Source organism: Platalea leucorodia (assembly GCF_965183815.1).
Source record: "Platalea leucorodia genome assembly, chromosome: 4".
NCBI classification, from domain to species: Eukaryota; Metazoa; Chordata; class Aves; order Pelecaniformes; family Threskiornithidae; genus Platalea; species Platalea leucorodia.
The window spans coordinates 124720717-124742246 of record NC_138826.1 but is presented as its reverse complement, the minus strand read 5'-3'; the positions used below and the strand labels follow the sequence as shown (position 1 = coordinate 124742246).

General features: G+C 47.5%; 1 protein-coding gene across 1 annotated transcript in view; it reads left to right on the top strand.

The window, feature by feature from the left end:
- The window catches only part of PLXNA4 (plexin A4), a gene marked incomplete at both ends in the record, with an annotated part of 424475 nt that overhangs the window by 305292 nt on the left and 97653 nt on the right, over positions 1-21530 (top strand). The window contains 4 exons of the mRNA XM_082308764.1: positions 6342-6465; positions 9861-10014; positions 12737-12836; positions 15142-15256. Coding sequence (XP_082164890.1) covers positions 6342-6465; positions 9861-10014; positions 12737-12836; positions 15142-15256 — 493 coding nt within the window. The remainder of the gene's footprint in view (positions 1-6341; positions 6466-9860; positions 10015-12736; positions 12837-15141; positions 15257-21530) is intronic.

Here is a 21530-nt window from a genome sequence, read left to right as displayed (position 1 = left end):
ATCTCACTGGCCAGATTACGAGTCTTGCAATGCAAAAGCAGTCAAAAGAAAACTGCTGTGCGTCAAATGGTGAGGCTTCTCCAAAAAGGATTAATTTGTTTGGATTTTATTTCTGGCAATGCATTTTTTTTAATGGTAAGATTATTTTTTTTCTGAATTAAAAAAAATGTATAATGTGCTAATTGCCATTTGCAAAATAAACCCCCTCTGTTCTTAGTTGCAATGTCTGATCAGATCCAATCACCACTCTTTTGTCTTGAAAATTGTTTTTAATTGACAAAATTGCAGATAAGACCTTTTCCATTGCCAGAAAACTGACATTTTTTTTTGTCTCATGTTAGAAAAGTTGGATATTTTAGTCTGCTTCTGGGAAAATGAAGAAAAAAAAGAAAACAGAATCAAAATCATCTCCTTTTTCAACAGCTATGGATATAAACAAGAAAGTTTCAGTCAGGACTATATGCTGTTTTTCTGACTGCATTATTTCTACCTCCCCACAAAAACAAAAAAAAAGAAGAAAAAAAGATTTTCAGAAACTTCCTCCTTGGCTTTCTCCACCCAGGACTATTTGTCTCTGTCTATTTTGTCCACTCAGGGTGTCAGTTAGTTTGGTCTCCAGCAGAGACCACCAGATCTGGGTAATGGTGTGAATTAGCAGAACAACTTTCCACCTCTCCCTGAAGCCTTGTGGCCCCAGGCCACCACACGGGTCTGTGGAGCAGCTGAGCACCTCTGACCCTGCAAGTCCAAATTATAAGAGAAATTCACTGCATGATCTTATCAGGGTTTTGCACGTCTTAGAAAATAATTATCACTAGAAAAGCCAGGCACAAGGGCCATTGTGCCTTTTAAACGCATTTAATTTGCCATCACAAGTGATACTAAGGGCTGCCTTGCTTGCAGGTATGACTAAGAGAAAAGCCAATAGCTCATGGGACTGTGAAGTAGTTTGATCCTAACAAATGGCCAGAGAGAAGGCTGGAGATCTTGGTTTGTAGAGCTCCTAGTGCAGCATGTGTCTCCATCCTGGTGCAAGAAATGGGAGCTGCAGAGCTGCAGGGGTGCTCTGGCTCAGGTCCTAAGAGCATCTGCAGCTCTGCCAACCTCCGAGCACCCTGCTTGAAAGAGGAAAGCACACCAGCACCTTCTTCTCATTTCCCTCTGCTAAGGAATCAGGAGTCACCCAAAGCAAACTCAGGCATTTCAGGCAATGGTGGGATGGAGAGAGAGACAATAAGTGGGAGGGGCGGAGAAATATCCCAGTTGGAGGCACTTGTCCCACCTCACTGCTCTCCTGAAGGAGGGATGACCTCAGTTAGCACTTACTTTTTGGCATTGCAACTCCCCTGCTCCCTTCACTCTGCAAACAGCATCTTTTCCCCAGTTTTCTCCCCGTCCCTAGCCCCTACACAGTCAGAAGATATCTTCCTATTTCACTGATCTTCAGCTTCCTGAACCAAGCTCCATCCCCTGCAGATGTTGTGATCACAGCCACTTTACCACCATTAGTCCAGATCCCATGAGGTCTGGATGGCAAAGACACAACCCCATGGTGGGAGGAAGGGGAGGTGCAATGCTCCAGAGAAGTACAAGAGCGACTCTTCAGGGTAATCTGATAGGATGGGGATGAGGGTCTGCAGGACTGTATGGTGAGGGTGCAGCAAGGTTCAGGACCCCACTATAGGCATGGAGGAAACAAAGATACAGCCATAAAGAGGTAAGATGAAAAAAAAAAAGATTTTTTTTTTTTTTGGCTTGTTGGGTTTTTATGTGGTTTGTTTGTTTGTTTGTTGTTGTTTTTTCTACAATAGGATGGTGGAGGCATGTCTTCACTGAGAGGCAAAGGCAGGTGAAAGCATGCACGTGGCACACATGCCTTCTGCTAGGCTGGCAACCCTGCAGTAGCATGGTCTGTTTTCCGTCCTGTGCATAGAGAAAACAAAGAGCTCACAAGTGGAGGAGTACCCCACTTGACCCTTCTTGTACCTAGTCTATCCAGGTACATGGAGCTCTTGGGTCTGTGCTCAGCCTCTCCAAAGATTTCTGGGCTTCAGATTAACCCTCCTGACCTTGGCCATTTAGGGACAAACTCTGGAGGTGGTGGAGTGAATCTGGGCTTGGTTTGACCAAGCCCTACTAAGGCAGAAGAGCCCTTAGCATCCCGTTGCAGATATAGAATTGTACCTTATCCCTCTGCAGCTGGTGTTTGCAGAATGTGGCCCCAGGGGGTTGCTTTAGGCCCCTGATGGCAGACCTGGGATTTAACTATGCTCTCTTTGGTCCCAAACCAGGGCCTTCATCTCATCTTCAGGAGACCTGGGCTTTGCTCTGCTCTCTGACATGCATGCATCTATGCATCACTTCCCCATCTCTGCGTGGTAATATTTCAACCTCACAGAGGTGTCATGAAGTTTAATTAGCTCCAGGCAAAGCCCTTTGAGATCCTCAGATGAGAGATGCTATAGAAGCACAAAGTATTAATTTAACATCGTCAAAATAATTGGTTAGTGGATGGTGAACAGAGGGTTAGCATTAGTGGTATTTATTCTTAATGGGAGATGAGGAGGAAATAACATTCCTCATGGTTCAGCGATAGGACCAGTTTCTTAGTGTTTGTACTAATGGTTTGGACAGAAGCAGGACACTTGCAATTGTTAAAGATGCAGCTGATAATGAAATAGCAGGTGTTATTAAGACGTACAGAGAAGTGCCGTGTCTACACCATAATCTTATGCAAATAAGTTCAGGAGTGGTATATGCTCTTTTAGGTGTCTTAAGTGTAATGTGATGCCACTGGGTGGGAGTTACGCACCAGCTAATTATAGCATGAATAGCATTGAATTAGGTTATATGGCAGTGGAAAGTGATCTCAGCATATTGACAGACCTAGCATGTTAGAATTACTGATATTTTATTAAAGCAAAACAGTTATTGGCAGTACAAGGTATTTTTTCTGCATAAGCCATAATAGATGCACGAGATGAGAGTGCAGCAGAGTCACAGCAATCTCCCAGGGCCCAAAGTACACTCTGACTCTCAACAGACACAACAGAAATGATTAGTTGGGCTTGGGATATTTCATTATCCCTTTCACAGTCCAGCTGCTGTGTGCAGGCAGCTGCCTTCCAGGTGACCACTTTTCTAAGGCAGGCACTTGTGTCTGGAAGTACTTATTCATTAAAAGTCCCATTTGCCTTTATTTACAATTTGCTGAACTTACTTTTTGGGCTGCAATGTCCCCCCCGGGAAGCTGCCTTCAGTGGCTGGGTGCTTTGCCATGTTTGTTTCTGTGTTTCAGCCAAAACCATTCAGGGATTTGAGGGGCTGATGCTGGAGGGCAGTACTTTGCTCTGCACATGCTGAAACAATTTTCTCTGCTGTTTCCCCCCACTCCTCGGGGAGGGCAGAACACTTTTGGCAGTGCAGAGGAAGGCTGGAGGGAGAAGGTTACTTTATGATGGGTCTGTACCTTTTTCTGTTCTCCTGAAAATCCACCACATTTTGCCTCTGAAGAACCTCAGCTGCAGGTGCTGGGCAAAGACTGGGGAGAGTGTGGTGTGTAAACCCACAGGATGCTCCATGTGTTCCAGCTCAGGATAGATAAGGTGGTCAGGGAAGAGGAGATGCGTGAAACCAAAAGGCTCTGAAGAAGAGCCCCTGTCACTCCTTTCTGCATGGACAAACCTGCAAAACCCACTAACAGGTGGCTCCATCCCTTTAATCTTGATTTATGCAGCAGTTGGGATCAGTTACCTGGGATGAGTTATGCTGCTAGCTCAAGGAAGGGGTCTGTGATGCTGATTTGAGAGCCTGAACCTTGCCGGTGACCCAGACCCCAGCTTGGTTTGGTTCAGCTTGGCAGAGCTCCCCCATCATCAGACTCAAGCACCAGGCACAGTTGGGTGTTTTGAGGTTTTTTCCCCCCTTTGTTTTAAATTGAGAAATTGCATTGAAAAAGTCAGACAGTCAAAGTCAAAAGTTGGGAAGTGGCAGAATTGAGGTCATCTGTGGAAAAAAGGAATAATAATGTGTGATCCTGTAATTAAAGTCTGGCTTGCAGTGTGTCAGTGCAGGGAGCAGATTTAGGAGTGCAGAAGCTACTTTCAGTCTGGCAGTACCTAATTCCTGAGAGCCTGACACTGCAACCTTAACATTATATTAAAACCAGGCTTAGTTTTTTTCTGGTTTTTCATCATTTCATTATTTGGATGGCAACACACCTTACAACAGATATCAAGGCTGCAAGACACATCAGCCTAATATAGAGTGAGTTTTTGGTCTGAAGAGCTACATGTCTTAAATGTGTATGACCAATAAATATTACTGATTATTATATTCCTGCTCAGTGGTGGGGCTGTGAATACAAACCACATTCCTAGATGCTTAACCTGTACCCATGTGTTGTCCTCCTGTGCAAACATGCTGGATGTGTTTGCAATCTATTGTGCTGTTACACTTGAACTGAGCCTGGTTATCTGCCGGTTTAATTTTAGAAAATCCAGACATTTCTGTTGTGCTGCAGCTGGAGGAAATAAATGGGAGATAGCAGGACATCTTGAAGAATTCGGGCACTTGTGTTTTAACACTGAGCCCAAAAGGGTTTCCTTCCAAGCTATTCTCAGGAGAGGAGTTCCCACGCCCTGCAGATTTTTGATGGGATTGCTGTGTCTTTTTGTTTTACAGAAGTGCTTGCAAAAATCTCAGGTCAGCATTTTGCCATGGCTTTCATTCCACGATAGGGGACTTACAGTTTTGGGAGTAGTTAATCAGCTATCCGTCCAACCCTCTGGAGACTGCACGTTTAAAACTCCTGATCCAGCATGCAGCAGCGCTAAAGGAGACTTAATGGGATGAAGGCTCTTAGGGAACGGAGAGTGGGAGCTGCAATGCTGCTCTTTCTTACTTTCTCAAATCTGCAAAGCAAACTGAGAGCATGCTGAGAACGGCAGAGATCTCCCTTTATGATTACTGTCACTGGAAACACAAAACTTTCCTCTACCAGAAAGATGGAGCAGTTTGAGTTTGAAATTGGGGTGCTCATTTTATCTAGCATCAGCCGAGCCCTGAAGTTTTAGTCCAGACCCCAAGGTTTGTAATAGTCAGGCTCAGCCATATATTGAGTTGCTTTTGCACGTGTTGCCTTAGATCCCCATCTGCAAATCCCCATGCATATAGGCACAATCTCTGCTCCAGGGAGAAAGGACATTGAGGGGTGATCTTGGAGCTAACGCCCCAGCAGTCCCTGTGTGCTCTCACAACTAAGACTCTGAAGTCTGGGAGTGGGTGAATAATTTAACATCCGCACTTAGTCTTTATAGCTGATTTTAATGGGGGTAATAGCACTGCTAATAACAAAATCCATTGAAGACACCATGTGCAAGTCCATAACATTAGCTTAATGGCAAAAGGTAATTGGCATGCAGTTGGAGCTGTCCTTTTGTATTAACCCTGTGGATTTCTAGGCAGACATCTTCCTTGAAGCAATGGCCTTGGCAGTGCATGTGGAGTAAAATACAGATGTGTTTTATGCTAAGCAAATGCAAATCTGGATTGAAACAGGGTGCACCGCTACCAATTCACTTTGCTGGCTTATGTTTACACTGGACAGACGAGACAAGAGTGCTGAAAGCACTGACAATAATTAGTGCATGGTGTAAGCTTCGTCAGCTTGTGCAGCCCAGGTGCCATGCACCCAACAATTTCACTGAATTCTCACTAATTAGGAGCACCAGAATTTTTAACATTCAACCCTGAGGACTTCTAGTCAGGCACTTTCAAACCAGATGCCAAAAAATCCTCAACCTGCCCGGGACTACTTAGCAGCTGCTGAGCAATGGATTGGTGGGCTGCCCCTTCCCAGCAGAGAGGTACCAGCAGCCCAGAAGTACCACAGATTTGCAGTCTTCTCAGCAGAGCTAAAGAGCATGGATTATGCACAGCTACTCTAAAAGGACATCCCTGTGTAAGATGTCCCACTGGCCTTGGACAAGACAGTTTTCAGGGCTGCCAGGGGAAGGTTACGCTGTACCTGCTATGTGGGTATAGAGGCAGAGCATCTCTAGAGCTATGCATCCTACCCAAAGGATGGGGCTTTCACCCAACACCCTTCCTCCTTTCATGGTGTCGTTGCAACTCTCCAGCCTGCTGAGCTATCCCATGGCTGCTAGCACAAGTCAGAGCGCTCCAGGGCATGAGCGTGGTTTTCCAGCTAGTGCGGTCCCAAAGGGTACAGTGTTGCCTCTCCATCCAAAATTATTGCTCCTTCCATGTCCCAGGGTTTTCTTCACCCTCCCAGCCTGGCTTTGTGTTAACTCTGTCCCTCTCTGTTCCCATTTGCTCAGGTGCACAAGGAAGGAGCGTTGTGAACGCTCCAACGAGCCTCGGAGATTCGCCTCGGAGATGAAGCAGTGCGTCCGGCTTACTGTGCATCCTAACAACATCTCCGTCTCCCAGTACAACGTATTGGTGAGGAATGTTAATCCTTGTCCCCCTCAGGTTTAATCTGCCCATGCAGTCTGACAGACCCAGGTATGTGCAACCTAACGTGGGTTCAGCACGAGTGGGAAGGACTGGCAGCTTCATGCACGAGGTTCTCCAGAGTCCATTAACTTTCCCAGCAATTTTCCTTGCACAGAGAAAGATTCACCATGAAAGGACATTTTGGCCTTAATTATCCCCTACCTAGAAGTGTAGAAGAGGCTTCCCTGTTTGCTGTGAGGAGCTGAGGGCAGGTCTGAAGGGACTTTGTGCCCTGCAAGTGTTGTGTGCATACAGTGTAGTTGTTTACTCCCTTGGGAGAGGGTTTTCTGTATGGCTGGGCATGGACTTAGGCAAGGGACATTATCATGAAATAATGAAATGACCTGCTAGGGTAAGGACAAGTGAGGGATACCATGTGTTATTTCAATGAGGTCCAATTTTCTGTCTTCTTGGGTGGCTTTCTTAAGCCACCAAGAACTCCACCCTGCTTCAGCTCCAGCACTGAGTATGCAGAGCAGAGAATCAGGATGCTACTCAGGGGAACCTAAGACTGCCAAGGTTCATGCTCTCTTGTGACCTTCCTCAGCACAAAATTTAGCCTTTATGGCCTTGAGCTACTCAAGTCAGAAGCCAACAAAGCCACACAGTGAATGCTGGCGGAGCAGTAGATGATCCTGATCATTTTCTGGGCTTGAGGCAAGAAATCTCTGTTGAAGATCTAACCAGTTTGTGGTTTCTCTTCTAACTCGTGACAGCAATACCTTATGTGGTGAGATCCCAAGACCCTCTGAGAAGAAGGCAGAGACCTATTTCATCAGGCTACTAGGGCTTTGTCCTTTTGGCCATACTAGTTTGGGCTTTAATTGAGTTGATAACCCAGACCCAAAAGCTCAGTCTCTGGATGAGTTGTTCATTAGTCCCACACCCTGAAAGGTCTGAATGGTGTTGCTCAAGGTGCAGCTGCCAAACATCTTCCAGGTGACGGGTTTTGGAGTGCTAGGGTTTCTTCAGTGGTAATGAAATCAGCCTTTCAAAGCCTGCATGCCCAATCACTGCTGCTTTGTTTCAGCCTCTTAACTTTGCTGTGACTTTACTTTCCTAGGCTTCAAACAAAACTGATCTGAGACATCCTGAGTCCTTTTTTCTTCTGGGAGTTCAAGGTTTCTTTTTCTTATTCTCTCAGTAGTCGTTGAATTCTTTCATGTTGGAATAAAACCTGGGGGACTAACAGGCTCAGGGCAATTGAAATTGGTAACAGAATAAAAGATCTCTACCTCTAGGTTACTCTGGCAGGGCAAGTCAAACCAGAGCTGCTAGGATCAGAAGTTGCCATTGTCTGACTGTTGCTCAAAAATCTGCATGAACATTTCCATGGGAGTGTCAGCCCAGTCCCAGATAGACTAGTGTCCCAGCTCATCCACAGTCACCACAGATAGTCTCTTGGCAAATCAGGAGGGGAACACCAATGAACAAATGGCTGGTGTCCTTACTGAGTCTCACTTGCGTTCTAGCAAAGGGTCAATGATATTGAGTTCTTGCCCAAAGAGGCAGAGAAGGTACCTGTGTGGCCAGACAATCTTTTAGACTTTGGGCACCAACAGGGACTTGGAAAATTGTATCTGAATCTGTTTCAATCTGGGGTCTTGGAAAACTGAGTCTGTTTCAGTCCAGGGCTTCTGCTCTGGGATTTCTGAGAAGAGATACTTGCTGGGGGAAGGCTCTGTTCTTTCCTCGCCACAGCAGCTCCAGAGCAGGCATGTGGGCTGTAGGACTTCTTGTCTGTTCAGAGTATGCACTGGCTCATGATGTTTGTTGCCAAGCTCTACTGGTCTGTCCATTGGTGTCATCTTCTGCATGGCACACCTTCATTCTGCATTGCCCATGCGCAGAGAGAAATATTTGTTAAGCAGAATAGTTTCCCCATCTCCATTGCTAGCAGTGTATTAATGAGCAGGGAGAATGGATTTAGCCTGAGTGCTGAATCTATACAAATAATCAAAGCTTTTCCTCCTCCCCATCCAAAACAAAAAAAAATCGCCTTTCCCATTGCCATGTCCATTGCCTGAGAATGAACATACTCTCACAAAGGCTTTATGTCAGCCAGGACTAAGGCCTGTCTGCTCGGCCTTTCTCCTTGATGGTACCTAGTGTGAAGAAATAGCTCCAAGCCTTCTCTGAGCGAGGAAAACACAGTATGGGGGAGCAGTAAACATAATGTTATCAACCTCTCCTGCTTTGTCACCTGGACTGACCTCTTCCGTTCTTTGTGCTGGTAGAAACAACACTTCAGCATGCACTTGTGTCTCATTTCAGCGACTGTCACCTCAGATGGGGCCTCAGCTAGCTCATGGAGGAGGCAAGTGTGGAGAGCATCTGCATTTGTGCTTGTGTCAAGTGACTGGCTCTAGTGGTTGGTCACAAACCCTCTAAAATTATGCTAACTAGTAGGTCATCAGCAGGTGCTAGAAGTACCCTGGGATGCCCCTCTGTGTTTAGACATAGTCTAATGGGTTGGACAGGACCATCAATGATGGAAAGCAGTGGTGCAGGACCTTAGGTGGTCTGGGAAGTTAGCAGCATAAGGGTCCTTCTCCAGAGAATAAACGTGGTGGAAACCAGCCATGAGATTCCTTTCCTTCATGACCATGGGCAATGACATAGCAATGCCAGTGGGTGTAGTGAACTCTAAAAACATGGGCAATTTCTCCTTCACAGCTTTTTTTATGTATGGCAGCCCAATACAGCATGTCCCTAGGGCCATCTGCTTCTTTGGTGGGATGGGCAGGAGAGGTTTGCTGTGCCTCTAGAGAGAGCGTTTTTTTGTGGTGGACTGAAGGCTGTAACTAGACTCTCCTTACACAGGAACTTGGTGACAGAGCGCTCCCCCATCTGCTGATGCTAGGAGCGCAGGCCGTAGAGAGTTAGACTGGAGCGCTACAGTTTCTCTGTAGTCTGCAGAGTGCCTCTTGTGAGTAGTAGTCACCTTCCTCAGAAACCGCGTGCTTTGGGGCCACCAAAGTCCTGGTCGTCACAGCTGGCTCCAAAGACTCCCTGCCTAACCTTACACTTGCATGACAGAGAGTGAGCACTCCCTCCCCTCCACTGACCCAGCCAGCACTGGGATGCAGTGCAGTTGTCCCTGCATAGCCACGTACCACTTGTGTTGGCATCAGCATCTCATCCCCTTCCCCTTCCGCACACACATCCCTCTCCTGAATTGCTGCTTTCTGTTGAAGGAGGATGCTCTCTCTAGCAAGAGGCTCTTTGTCCGACCTCTCCAGTGTAATTCTCTCCTGCTGGCCCAGCTCTGTTGTTTGGCTTAGTATTCTCTTTTTTCTTTTTTTCTGTCTCTTCTTCCCTCCCTCCATCTTTGCTTGCAGCTGGTCTTGGAGACCTACAATGTCCCTGAGCTGTCAGCAGGAGTCAATTGTACCTTCGAGGACCTTTCGGAGATGGATGGCTTAGTGGTGGGCAGTCAGATCCAATGCATCTCGCCAGCTGCCAAAGAGGTGCCACAGATCATCACAGAGAATGGTGGGTATCCCACAGCTCCTTCATCTGCACCACTTCTCCCTCCTTTCCTCACCCCACACCCCTGTGTCTCTCCTGCTTTTTCCAAAGCAGAGTTTGGCTCATGGAAGCCTGAGGACAGGGTATCCAAAGCACAGGGAGTAGGTAGGATGCTGTGCTGGTACTTGCTGGTGAAGCGGCACAGCAGCACATCTTACCATGAGTTGTCTGAATGTGTGTGTGTTTATGTGTGCACATGTGTGCAAGCATTGTGCTGCAATACCAGTACCTTCATTAAGGTGCTTAGATGTGTGATAGTATGTGTTTTCAGACTGCCACCGAGTGGCAGTTGCATATATCTAGCAAAGACGAGAGATGGATGTGGGATATTTGCTCACCTTTTGCCCAGGCAGGTGTCATACAACCCAGGGAATGAGGCTGTACATGCTCTCAACACATCCCATCCCCTGCAGCAGCCAGAAAGTCCTGCAGACCTGAATGATCCTGTCTTAATTTCATCCTGCTCCTCCCAGATTTAGATCTGTACGCCCAGTTCTTTGTCTCTGTCACTGGCCTTTACTGCCTTCAGCTGTTCTGGGTTTATTACTGTCTCTCTCTCCCAGACTGGTCCAGCACAGAAAAATACCTTGTCTCCAAGGATGGTCCCCCCACCCACAACTTCTTGCCCTTTTTTTTTTTTCCCTTTTCTAACAGCTTTTCTAGGCACTTTCAAGAGCACCTGTGGCTCGTTGCAGGGACTTAATATGAAAACATTGACCCTGCTGATCACCCCAAGAGGCACGGAGAGGGTGCTGCCATTTTTGTCCTTGGTTTCTTGTGCAAATTTACTGTAAAGTTTGTCTCTGAGGATTCTCAGGCCACGGAAAAGGAAGTGACACAAACTGTCACCATCACCTCTGCTCTCCCCAAGCTGCACACAGCTGCATGTGCTCTCCATTGTGGTCCCAAAACAAGCCCCCAGAGGGCTGTTAGCATTTTCAGGTCCCACTGCATTACCAGTTGTGTTTGCCTACCAAGATAGATGCCAGAAACTGTTTCCTCGGTATGGACATCTGTCCCAGGCCAGGCTATAATCAACCAGCAAACAAAAATAGCACTGGAAGCTGGAGGCAGGACAAGAGAGAGAGATTTATGTGAAGCGTGGTTTTCAGAGAAGCTGGGCACCTGCAGCTTGTATCAACTTCAGCAGCTGGTGCTCTGCACCTCTGCAAAGACCAAGTCCTCCATGCATAGTGCCAGAAGCTGGATTTGAACCAAAGGATGTGTGGCTCTGTAGCACGTCTGATCCCTGGAGCCATCCAATCCTCACATCCTGTTTTAAAATATATGCAAGATGCTGGCAAAGTTGTTAAATACGAAGCGGTTAACAGAGCTGTCAAAGCCGGCGGCAGCAGATGGGCAGCAGAGTCGAGCACTGGCAGCAAAATGTGTTTAGTGAAGTTTGTGGGGTGTGTGTGTGCATCTGTGTACGTGTGTGTGTGCTTGTAGGTGGGTGAGCGTGCATGCAAGCGCATGCTGCGACGAATTGTCAAGTTTGCTTTGGCCTGATTGATTAATGAATCTTTCAGGTGAGGAGGAAAATAATAGAGGTGAAAGGGCCAGCCAGGTTGAAATCTTGAATTAAACATGAATTCCTTGCCCACCAAATTGCTGCAATTACTGCACCCACTCATTACACACAGCTGATGGGCTCTGAATGGGGCTTTTGGCATCATGGGAAGAGGTAACAGTTGACTGCCCAGCATGGGAGCAGTGGGAAAGGGAATGAGGAGATGGTGTGTAGGAGCTGAGGTGCAGGCTTTGTTGTGGATGGGTATGCTATGGAAATGGATTAGTCCTGCTGGAAGTGCAATGGCTTGTGGATGTCCCTCATGTTGAGCTGGGTTCTTTGTAGCCAAAGGCTTGGGTGAATGGACCTTGAGGTGAATGGGGTGAATGAACCTGGAGGAACTGTTCACGTGGGAATCTCCCTGTTCATCAACATTTCCCAGGCTGCAGACAGGGAGTCCCTACTCTTTCCTCACTGTTATGGTATCTATCCTCCTTGCTCATTCCTCCATCCTGCTTTATCAAGGCATAACCTGTCTTTGGGGGCAGGATCTGGAGGCAGCCTTTTTCAGGCATGGTTGTCCTGGGTATTGGGACCTATTCAGAGATATGAAACAATGAGGAGAAAGGAAATCTTTCTTTATCCCCTTAGGAAAGCAGGTAAGTTTATCCTTCAGACAGTGTATGCACAGGCCACCAATGCTTGGGGCCAGCAGCCGAATCTTCCACAGGCCCCTTCCTTCTGGAGACATCAAATGAACCTGAAGCTATGAAGAACTGTAAGGACAGTACTCCATTTTGATGACCTCGTAATTCCAGACATCTGCATCCTCTCTTTGAGCTTAGCTTTCCTACTTGATGAATTCAGTCACCATAGTTTTGAAATTAGTGAGGTATGGTCTAGACCTGTCGTCATCATCCAGCCCAGACTCTGCTCCCAGGTATGATAATTTCCAGTGGTGAAGACCTACTCCATCACCTCAGTACCATGAGAGGGGGAGATGTATATGTTGAAGAACTGGGCTCTGGAAGGATTTTATTGAACTTCCTGCATCTATTGAGGATAGACTAGCCGAGGTACTGTGGGATAGCTCCAGGTTCAGTCTGGTGGCATGGCTAACAGGGCTTAACTAGGCTAAGAAAGCAGTCACACACTGATGCATATATTTTTCCCCAGGAGATCATCACATTGTCCAGCTTCAGCTCAAGTCCAAGGAAACGGGTATGACCTTTGCCAGCACCAGCTTTGTCTTCTACAACTGCAGCGTCCACAACTCGTAAGTTCATTTCCTTTAATATCTGCTTTCCATCCCACCCCTGTATGTGCCACAGAACCCACTGCTGACTGAGGCACATGTCCTTCAGGAAAATGGTTAGGTGTGGAGGTGACCAGGGGTCAGGGTGTGACCAGTGACACAGGGTCACTTGGGTGATGGTCAGCATGATGGGGTCTCTCCTGAGAAGACCAAGAGTAACATAGTGACCATTTTGTCTGCTGATGAACATCCTTTGCAGGAAAGCATTGCCTTGGGGAGCGGTACATCCTCATGTGTCCCTCAGGCAGAAGAGCGTCATATCAGGGAGAGTTTGCCAGGGAAGGGAGTCAAAAGCAAGTCATGATCTCAGCAAATGGCCCCCTCATCTTCCTATTAAGCAGTTGTGTGTGGATGGCAGGATCCTGTCCACACATATGCACCTCCAGCCCTCATCCATGCTGTCAGTCCCATGAGCAGGAGCCTACCCCAGGTGGTTAGCACGGTCTTGGGCCCTCAGATCTGGAAAGACAGGAATTGGTGGTTCCTGCATGATGTGAACTGAGCAGGGAACAGCCAGCTGATTCCCTCAAGGCCATCTTTTCCATCCTGCGAGCTCCTTTCCTGCCCTGCACCCCATTCCTCTGGGGTTCAGCTGGCACTCAGGACTGCTCAGGAGCTGCCCCACCAGAGCAGGTCTGCAGCTTTCCTGCAGAAAGATGCTCTTCCAGCAGGTTGATCCACCCCTGAGCAAGGCTGAGCGTCTCTGTCCCCGCCACTGAGCCATCAGAAGTGCCAAAAGCAGATAATTACTGCAGCTCAGCAATTCACAAGGAAAGGCAAATCCTATTTCCATGTTCTTGCTGCTTTGACAAACAGTGTCAGAAAGCAAGTGTTTGGGGGAGAGCAGGAGAGATGCTGGTGTTAAATATTTATGGCATGTTTTGGTTTCTTACTTGACAAACTATAATACACTATCCATTTTTAATTTGATGTATCAGAGCAAGCACTTGTTACCAATTTGAAGAACAGCTCACTGTACCAGAGCTGAAAGTGGATTGGAGTTGAGCAAGATTTCACAGAGACAGGGATGAGGGTGTGCGTCTGCCTGTTGGGCTCAGCCAGGCTCTACTGGAGGCAATTTTTTCACTCCTGCCCATTAAAAACCCAGTGTCACATAAGAGCCAGGAAAATTTCCTCCCCCAAGTCTTCTCCATGTACTTCAGAGCCTGCAGCTGCACGAAGATCTCCAACAGTGTGACCAGGAGTCGCTACCATCCACTGCTTTTTTTGTGCAGAGAGCTTGTTACGGCTCAGTTTAGTTGCCGGTGAGCAGACATTGTATTAAATTAAAAAAAAAAAAAAAAATGTGATGCAGGTATAAGTCAGTGCTGTAACACAGCCAAGAGAGGTGTTTGTAGCTCATACTCTAAAGGGTCTATATAGCATAGGAGGGCAAAACCTTGTAAGATTGAGGGAATGGGTCTTTCCTACACCCTGAGTAGGTGACTTCCTGAATATGCTCTCTGCTCCCCAGGCAGCTGCTACAATAGTCTTTTGTTCCTGCTGAGACAAAGAAAAGAAGAATAGAGTTAAGAGATGCAGGAGTCGCATCACCCTGGGCAGATCTCACACTAATAAACATGTGGGACACAGGGGGAGAAAATTCCCTGCTTCATCCTTGGCTTTCTGACCTTGGTGCATCCCAGTTTGTGTTTGGCCTCTGTATCATGTGAGTGGGAGGATTAGCCAGCTGGGGCTGCTGGTGCACAGGGACTCCCTTCCATGGGCGCCACTCCACCCGCCAGCCCCTCCCTTGGCCACCTTCCTACAATGTGTTCACAGCTCCCAGGGCACTGGTGCAGTTCAGCGTGCAGATAGCAAGGCTGTAGCAGTTTCCACCCCTCCCCTGATCTTGTATTTTTTGTTACGCTCAGGATTTTGTTATGGGCAAAAAGGGGAACGCCTCTTATGTATGAAGCTGAGAAGCTGTTGATAGTCTGATTAAAAGTTGTAACAGGGCAACCAAAATACAACAATAATTATAATCACTCTAGTTACAATTATATGAATGCAATCTAAATTATCTAATTAATATGAGACACTTGTGATCACAGTGACAGCCAGCTCAGGCCATGGCAAGTCCAGCATCATCCTGAGACCTGACGGTGTTGGGTCAGTGCAAGGCCCATGGCCTTCTGCCAGTGATGGCAAAAGCAGTGTTTGCGGGATATATTTCCCTCTGAGAAACACTATCAGGCTTAAGGTCTGTCCTGTTGGCTGATGGGATGCAGATGGCCAAGTGACAACTCTTTTTCTCTATTTCCAGGTGTCTGTCATGCGTGGAGAGCCCTTACCAGTGCCACTGGTGCAAGTACCGCCATGTCTGCACTCATGATCCCAGCTCCTGCTCCTTCCAGGAGGGACGAGTCAAGCTGCCCGAGGTAGGCAGGGACACAGGGCGTATGTTGCGTACATGGGCTGCTCAGGGCTGATGCTGCCTTTTGGCCTGGGTCAGACCAACAGTCCAGGAAGCCTTCTCCACCTCCAGCCCCACCCTCTCCCTCTTCTGCTCACCCTCACCTTTCTCTCTACAGATAGCTCCTCTCCTCTCTGCTCTACCACCAGTCTCCAGGGAGCTGCCCTCTCCCTCCTATACACTACAGGGAGCATGTTACCTCAGAAAGTCATTGCAAGCTCCCAGCACCAAGGGACTGGGAAGGATGGGAAACACTGGGCATGCATCTACTCTAGGAGAGAAGGAGGTTGCCTCTAAGCAGATACCCCAGGCTGCTGAGATCTGGGGAAGATTTAGGGCTATGTCCACAGTGTCAGTGGATTTCAGCCGTGCGTCAAGCACCTCTGTGGCTTCGTGGGTTTGGTGCCTAATGGCCAGTACATCAAACTGCCTCCAGACGAGGCCGGGGAATTCCTCATTGCCAGTCACTGAGTTGAACTAGACCTTGGGGCTTAATACTGAGCTGGCTGCTGCACTGCAAATGCTGTCTGGCTCATATTGTAACTAACGAGCACTTGCAGACAAGTGGAGCTCGGGAGAATACAAATAGGAAGCCACTTAATTACTTCCTGGTCAGGAATGGTCTGAAAGCATCCTGGCCTGTCTGGTAAATGACCTGAGATGGCTCATTGTTAGCCTGGCCCAAGGGACCAGTACCCATTAAGAGATCTGATATCTGCTGAACCACCAGGCACAGAGGCGGCTGCTGAAGACTCTGGCAACGCGTGTCACATTCAGAGGATGAAATCCCCACAGCTGCCTGTGCTGCCTGCTGGGTCTGGTGTCTCTAACGTGTTTCCCCACCTACCCTCAGCCCAAACTGGCTAGCCAGTTTGCTGGACCAAATGACACACATGTAGTGTCTTATCCCCCGTTCCCTCCCACCCCTTCCTTATGTGTTCGTTGAGATGTCACACACGTGCTGGTTAAGGTGTCCTGGAGCAGACATCCTGAACTGCTGTGGCATTGGGACAGGCCATAAATATTCATGAGCAGGGAGACTGCCAGTTTTTCATCTACCAGGATTCAGAATTTGCTGTAAACCTGCTGGAAAACTTGCTGAGGAGCTGGAGGGCTGGACACCTGCCGCTTGGTAATGAAGTGGTGGAGGAAGGCAGCCCAGGATTCAGCTCTTCTAGTAAGCTATCCCAGCCAGACAGGTCCCATTCCCTCACATGGAGCCTTGGCAGAGTTTGGCCAGTCCCGCTGGAGACAGGTCTCTCTGCCTTCCACTTCAGGAACTGGAGGGACCTCAGCTTCTTGCTCAGGTGGCATTCCCTGGGACACTTTGTCTCAGCTTCCTGCTGTACAATGCCACCACCATTTATCTCCTCTGGTAGACTCCTCTGGTGTGTCTTGTGCACCAAGCACAGGACTCACCTTTCCAGTTCTCACCTCTTCTCTCCTCCAGCCCCCTGCCCAAAGTGAAGGGCCTCACAGTGTCTCTCTTCCTCCCTCAACTCCTATCACATCTCTGGTATTTCTGACACTTGCTCCCATCAGAAAGGAGATCATGAGAAATTCTGTGTCATCCCAGTTCCTTTGGGAAGGGACTGGGGATGGCAAAGCCCCTGGTCTTTACTTTATCCCCTCTAAGGTCTTGCTCTGCAGAACTGGGGAGGAGGCAGTGGACTCATTGTCCTCTGCAGATCTGCCTATTTTAGCATACCTTTTCCATCGCTGCTTTATCACCTCTCACTAGTTTTGTTTCTGAAAGGCATCATCATCTTCAGACTAGGAGACAGCTCCAGTCTGGGAGGCTTTGTCTGTCAGTAAAGATTGCTCTTTCTCCCTTCTGTCCCCTTTAACAGCAGATTTCCTGCTGAGCTTCAAATACTCCCTCTCGGATCTTGCCAAGCTGCTCTGTGCGATTTGCATGGCAGCAGCAAGAGGCACAAACCTGACCTTAGAAGATGACTATTGATCTACAAGGCAATGGTAGCATCATGCGACACATGTATGTTACATTGGTCATTGCTAACGAGGGCGGCAGCCCTCTTGGCTTCTGCAGCAAAACCATCCCTGGGCACAAACCTCTTTCGCATGGGACACAACATTTGGCAGTCAGCTGCTCAGCTCAGGAGCTGGTTTTGCTGTCTGCTGCACAGAAGAAACACTTCTCAGCACTGGAACAACTGGACAATACCTGCAAAGATAATGGCCTTGCAAAAAAAAAAAAAAACTTTCAGAGATAGCTTTCTGCCCGACAATGTGAGAAATGCCCTGTAGCTTCAGAGTCCTTCTCATTGCCATCTGTGTGTTTGTGGCCCTCAAGGACACTAAGGCTGGGGAAGAATGGCATCACAAGTGCATTCTGACAAACACAGATTTATATTTGCTCTGTGGCCAGAAAGGTTTTGTCAAATGGCACGTTGAACAAATGCTGCATATATCTCCCATGCTTCTCTTGAGAAGCCATCTTCTCACTGACTCATCTCTCTCACTGTCTATTTTTTACTTTAATCTTTAATTCTTTCCTTTTCTGTCCTGTATCCATGCCCATTCATTGAGTGGGTTCTTTGAACAACAGAAGCTATTTGGAATCTTCAAGCCAAGCCTGGCTCTTTATTGCCCATCCAGACTTCCACCCAGTTCCCAATGACATAACATGACTCAAAAGGTTGACAGGACTGAGGTCCATTTCCAGCCTTCCCAACGCCATCTTCAGTAGTAAACATACCATCACCCTGAGTGGGCCTATTTTTACTGGCCTTTCATCTCCATCTGCAATGCTCCTTTCCATCCTTTCCTCTACAAGCGCTTGGACCCCAGGAGGATGAGGACAGGGTGTGTTCACTACCATCCAGGCATGAGGACCTTCTAAATCAGTAAGTCTTGAGGAGATACTGATGGGAAACTGTACTATCAGCGTGGGATGGTTGAACCATCCCATTTGCAGTCCTTCCATGAGTCTGGTGAGCAGATTAGCATGGCTGGCTTCCAGGATCGTATGGTCTGATTGCACCAAGAGACTCTTTCCAAGCAAACAAATATTGGTGTTACTCTGTCGTATGGACTGGTGCCAGTAGCTCCCTCCCTCTGTAATCATCATTGCTGGCATGTCAAGCCTGCTCCCCTCCTCCACACTATGGTCTTTACCTTCTCTTTGCTGATACACCCACCTCCAGGTGATTTATTTTCTCTCTTTGCCTGTACAGCATCTTTCCATTATGTGGGCTGAGGCTTCCCACTCTCCAGATGGCCTAGGCTGCAAATGGACTGATTGGGCTGGTACTCATCACCCCTGGCACAGCCTGGATCACTCTGAAGGGAGGCTTGTGCCCTTGTATATATCCAACTCCATTTCCTTTGCACATCTCACAAGTTTCTGGATTCCCATGGACTCACCTGCCTTCCTTTCAGGTCTTCTTCATGTGCTCTGAGAGGATCCTGGGTTTTTTACTTTTTTTTTTTTTTGTCCCTTATAGTATGAGTTGCTGATTAATACAGAGTGTAGGATGAATTTGAGACTGATCCAGTAGGAGAGCAGAAAGGTCTTGGCCATAACCCATGCTGTCCAGAAGGCAAAATGTTGTTTCTATCTGTAGAGCCTGTGGTCTATCATCCAGGGATACCTTTGAATTACACGGTGGACAGCTATGATCAGCCAGCCCCAAGCTGGGGCAGGGCAGCTGTCCTACCACTGCCTAGCAAAACTAAACCAGAGGTGGAGAAAGGACAGAAAAGTCGCATCCCTCGCTGTCAAGAAGGAGCCACGACTTTCTTACCTGTCACTTGTCAGGTGCTCAGTGAATCAGCTCTGCCCATAATAGAGCTGAATCAACTAGTTCGGGTGCCTTGGGAAAGCCCGTATTTGCTCCTGGTGAAGAACTCCAGCATGGTCATAAAGCAAGAATATTTATGATTATGGCACTGAACTCAATCAAATAGGGTTGACGATGCCTCTGGATGATTTGCGGCAGAAATACTTCACCTTGGTGTATAATTTCCCTTCACAGCAGGTTTTTGAAAGCCAGGTCCACTAACTTGAAATATACTGAGTGACTTCTTGCTTTATAAAGGGGAGCTGATATTATTGCTATTGAGGGCAGGAAGGGAAAGAATGAGGAAAAAAAAAGACATTTTAATACTGAAGTGGATTGTTGTTGTTTTTCCCTAAAATAGCTGGTGGCAAAAGTGGAGGGAATTAGTCTCAAAGATAGAGGGGAGCAGGCCAGGTTTCTATTTTTTTTCTGGGCCATCCTGTCTCTGCTTTTGACATTTGTTGTTGACCATAGCTAAAGTCATAGCGCAGGCTTAGTGCTGCACCATGAAGCATTGCATTGCAGACTAACACACTGTGGAATCAACCCTTACTTACTTGACACAATCACCAAGTAAGAGAGCTCAGTCATTTTCTTCTGTAAACGGGCAAGTCAACAAGTAGTGGAGGGAAACAGAGGCATGGAGGAGTAAAACAATTGATCTGAGGGTTTCTGGTGTGATAGGAGCTGCAGAAACAGCACTTGTCTCTCCTGATATCTATTACCCAATACACCTGATTGCATTGTCCGTCTTGTCTTTGTACAGACCTGCTGTGATCCAGTGGGGTAGCTTTCATGTCAGTGTCTCACAGACATCTGTACAAGGCTGGGTAAGCTGGGATAGCCTACTTGAGTTGATGGGATAAAGGATTAAGTCTTCTTTTGTGCCTTCTTCTTCTCTAAGATGAACACTATCTTGTTCCGGGCCTTGCATGGATTTTAGCTTTGTGTGGGGGAAAGAAAAGGGAAAAAAAATGGCAAAAGCCAAAAACAAGCCTAGATAACAAATCTGTTATCTGCTGGGTTTAAAAGATAGATACATAATCATTTAATTACCTTGAAGGAGGTTTTCATCTTTCCCTGCTCAGCCGATTTGTGTGTGCATGTGTTTTTCTTCCTCCCCCAAACATGCTTTTTATTAAAAGGATTTTCATCTGCTGCCTAAAAAGAGAACAGAAGAAAAGATCTCACACCAAAGTGTTTTATGTCGAGTTGTACGTGCTAATGACAGTAAAGCCCACATAAAAGAAACAACTGCTTCAAATATTAATTTGTCAAAAGCGATAGAGAGCTGTGTGAGCCGTGTGCTGGCGAGCAGCTGCTGAGGAGTGGGGCGCTACTTTGCCAACTCTTGCTCGTGCCTCGTGCTGGATGAAGAGCTGTACCAGGGGCCTCTGCAGTGGAGTGCACTGATTTAGCTCTGACCAGCTGCTTGTTCTTCTTGGGGATGGGCTTTTTGGGAAACAGGGAAGAAGGGAGGGGGGGAAAAAAAGGCAGGGAGTGATAATGACAGCTCAGCCTGAACTGGCAGAAATCTAAGAGGCATTTGGACAATGCCCTAAATAACATGTTTTAACTTTTGGTCAGTTCTGAAGTGGTCAGGCAGTTGGACTAGATGATCATTGTAGGTTCCTTCCAACTAGAAAGTATTCTATTCTATTCTATTCTATTCTATTCTATTCTATTCTATTCTATTCTAAATTATAATGCCCACATCTCCTCATCATGGACTTTGTCTGTAGTAAACTCAGCAACGCCCTTCCCCACCCTGCTGGTGCATCTCAGTCTGGCTCAGGGAGGGCTTTGCCCCAAGTTCTCAAAAAGCAGACAGGTTTTCAGGGCCCCCAAATATCCTGCTTTGTCCTCTTTGCAAGGCACAGAAGGAAGGCAAGGTGTCCACCTCCTTCCAGAATGCACCCTGGTGTAAATGCCTGGGTAGCTGCACTGGGAAGGAGGTAGAGGACCTGCTGGGCCATCAGGTGAGCATGGTCAACTCATTGCTCCCTTGCATGGACAAACCTGGTGATGCATCTTCAGCTGTTGCTGTGGCAACTGCTCAGTTTCCCTCCTGCTCCTGTTTCCAGCCTCCCTTAACCCGGCCAGAGAGGCGGCTGCTGGAAGCATCAGCACGGGGAGGAGAGAAAACCCATCTCTGCTCAAATCAATGTGTCTCTCATTTCTCAGGGACTCTAATGACAGTTGCAGCGAGGCCAATACCAGAGCACCGAATCCCGTTTGTCGATTATCCACTCACTTATCCTGGCACCTGTCTATCATTAAGGGGAGGGTGCGAGGTGTAGTTTCTATGGCAACTGCAGGCAGCCTGCTGCCTTCAAGTGCTGTGAGCAGGCAGGGGGACCGGCAGGAGAGGTGAGGGGATCAGGAGCAGCTCTAGACAGGCAGCTGCTACGGGCAGCAACAGCCACCCCATGCAGA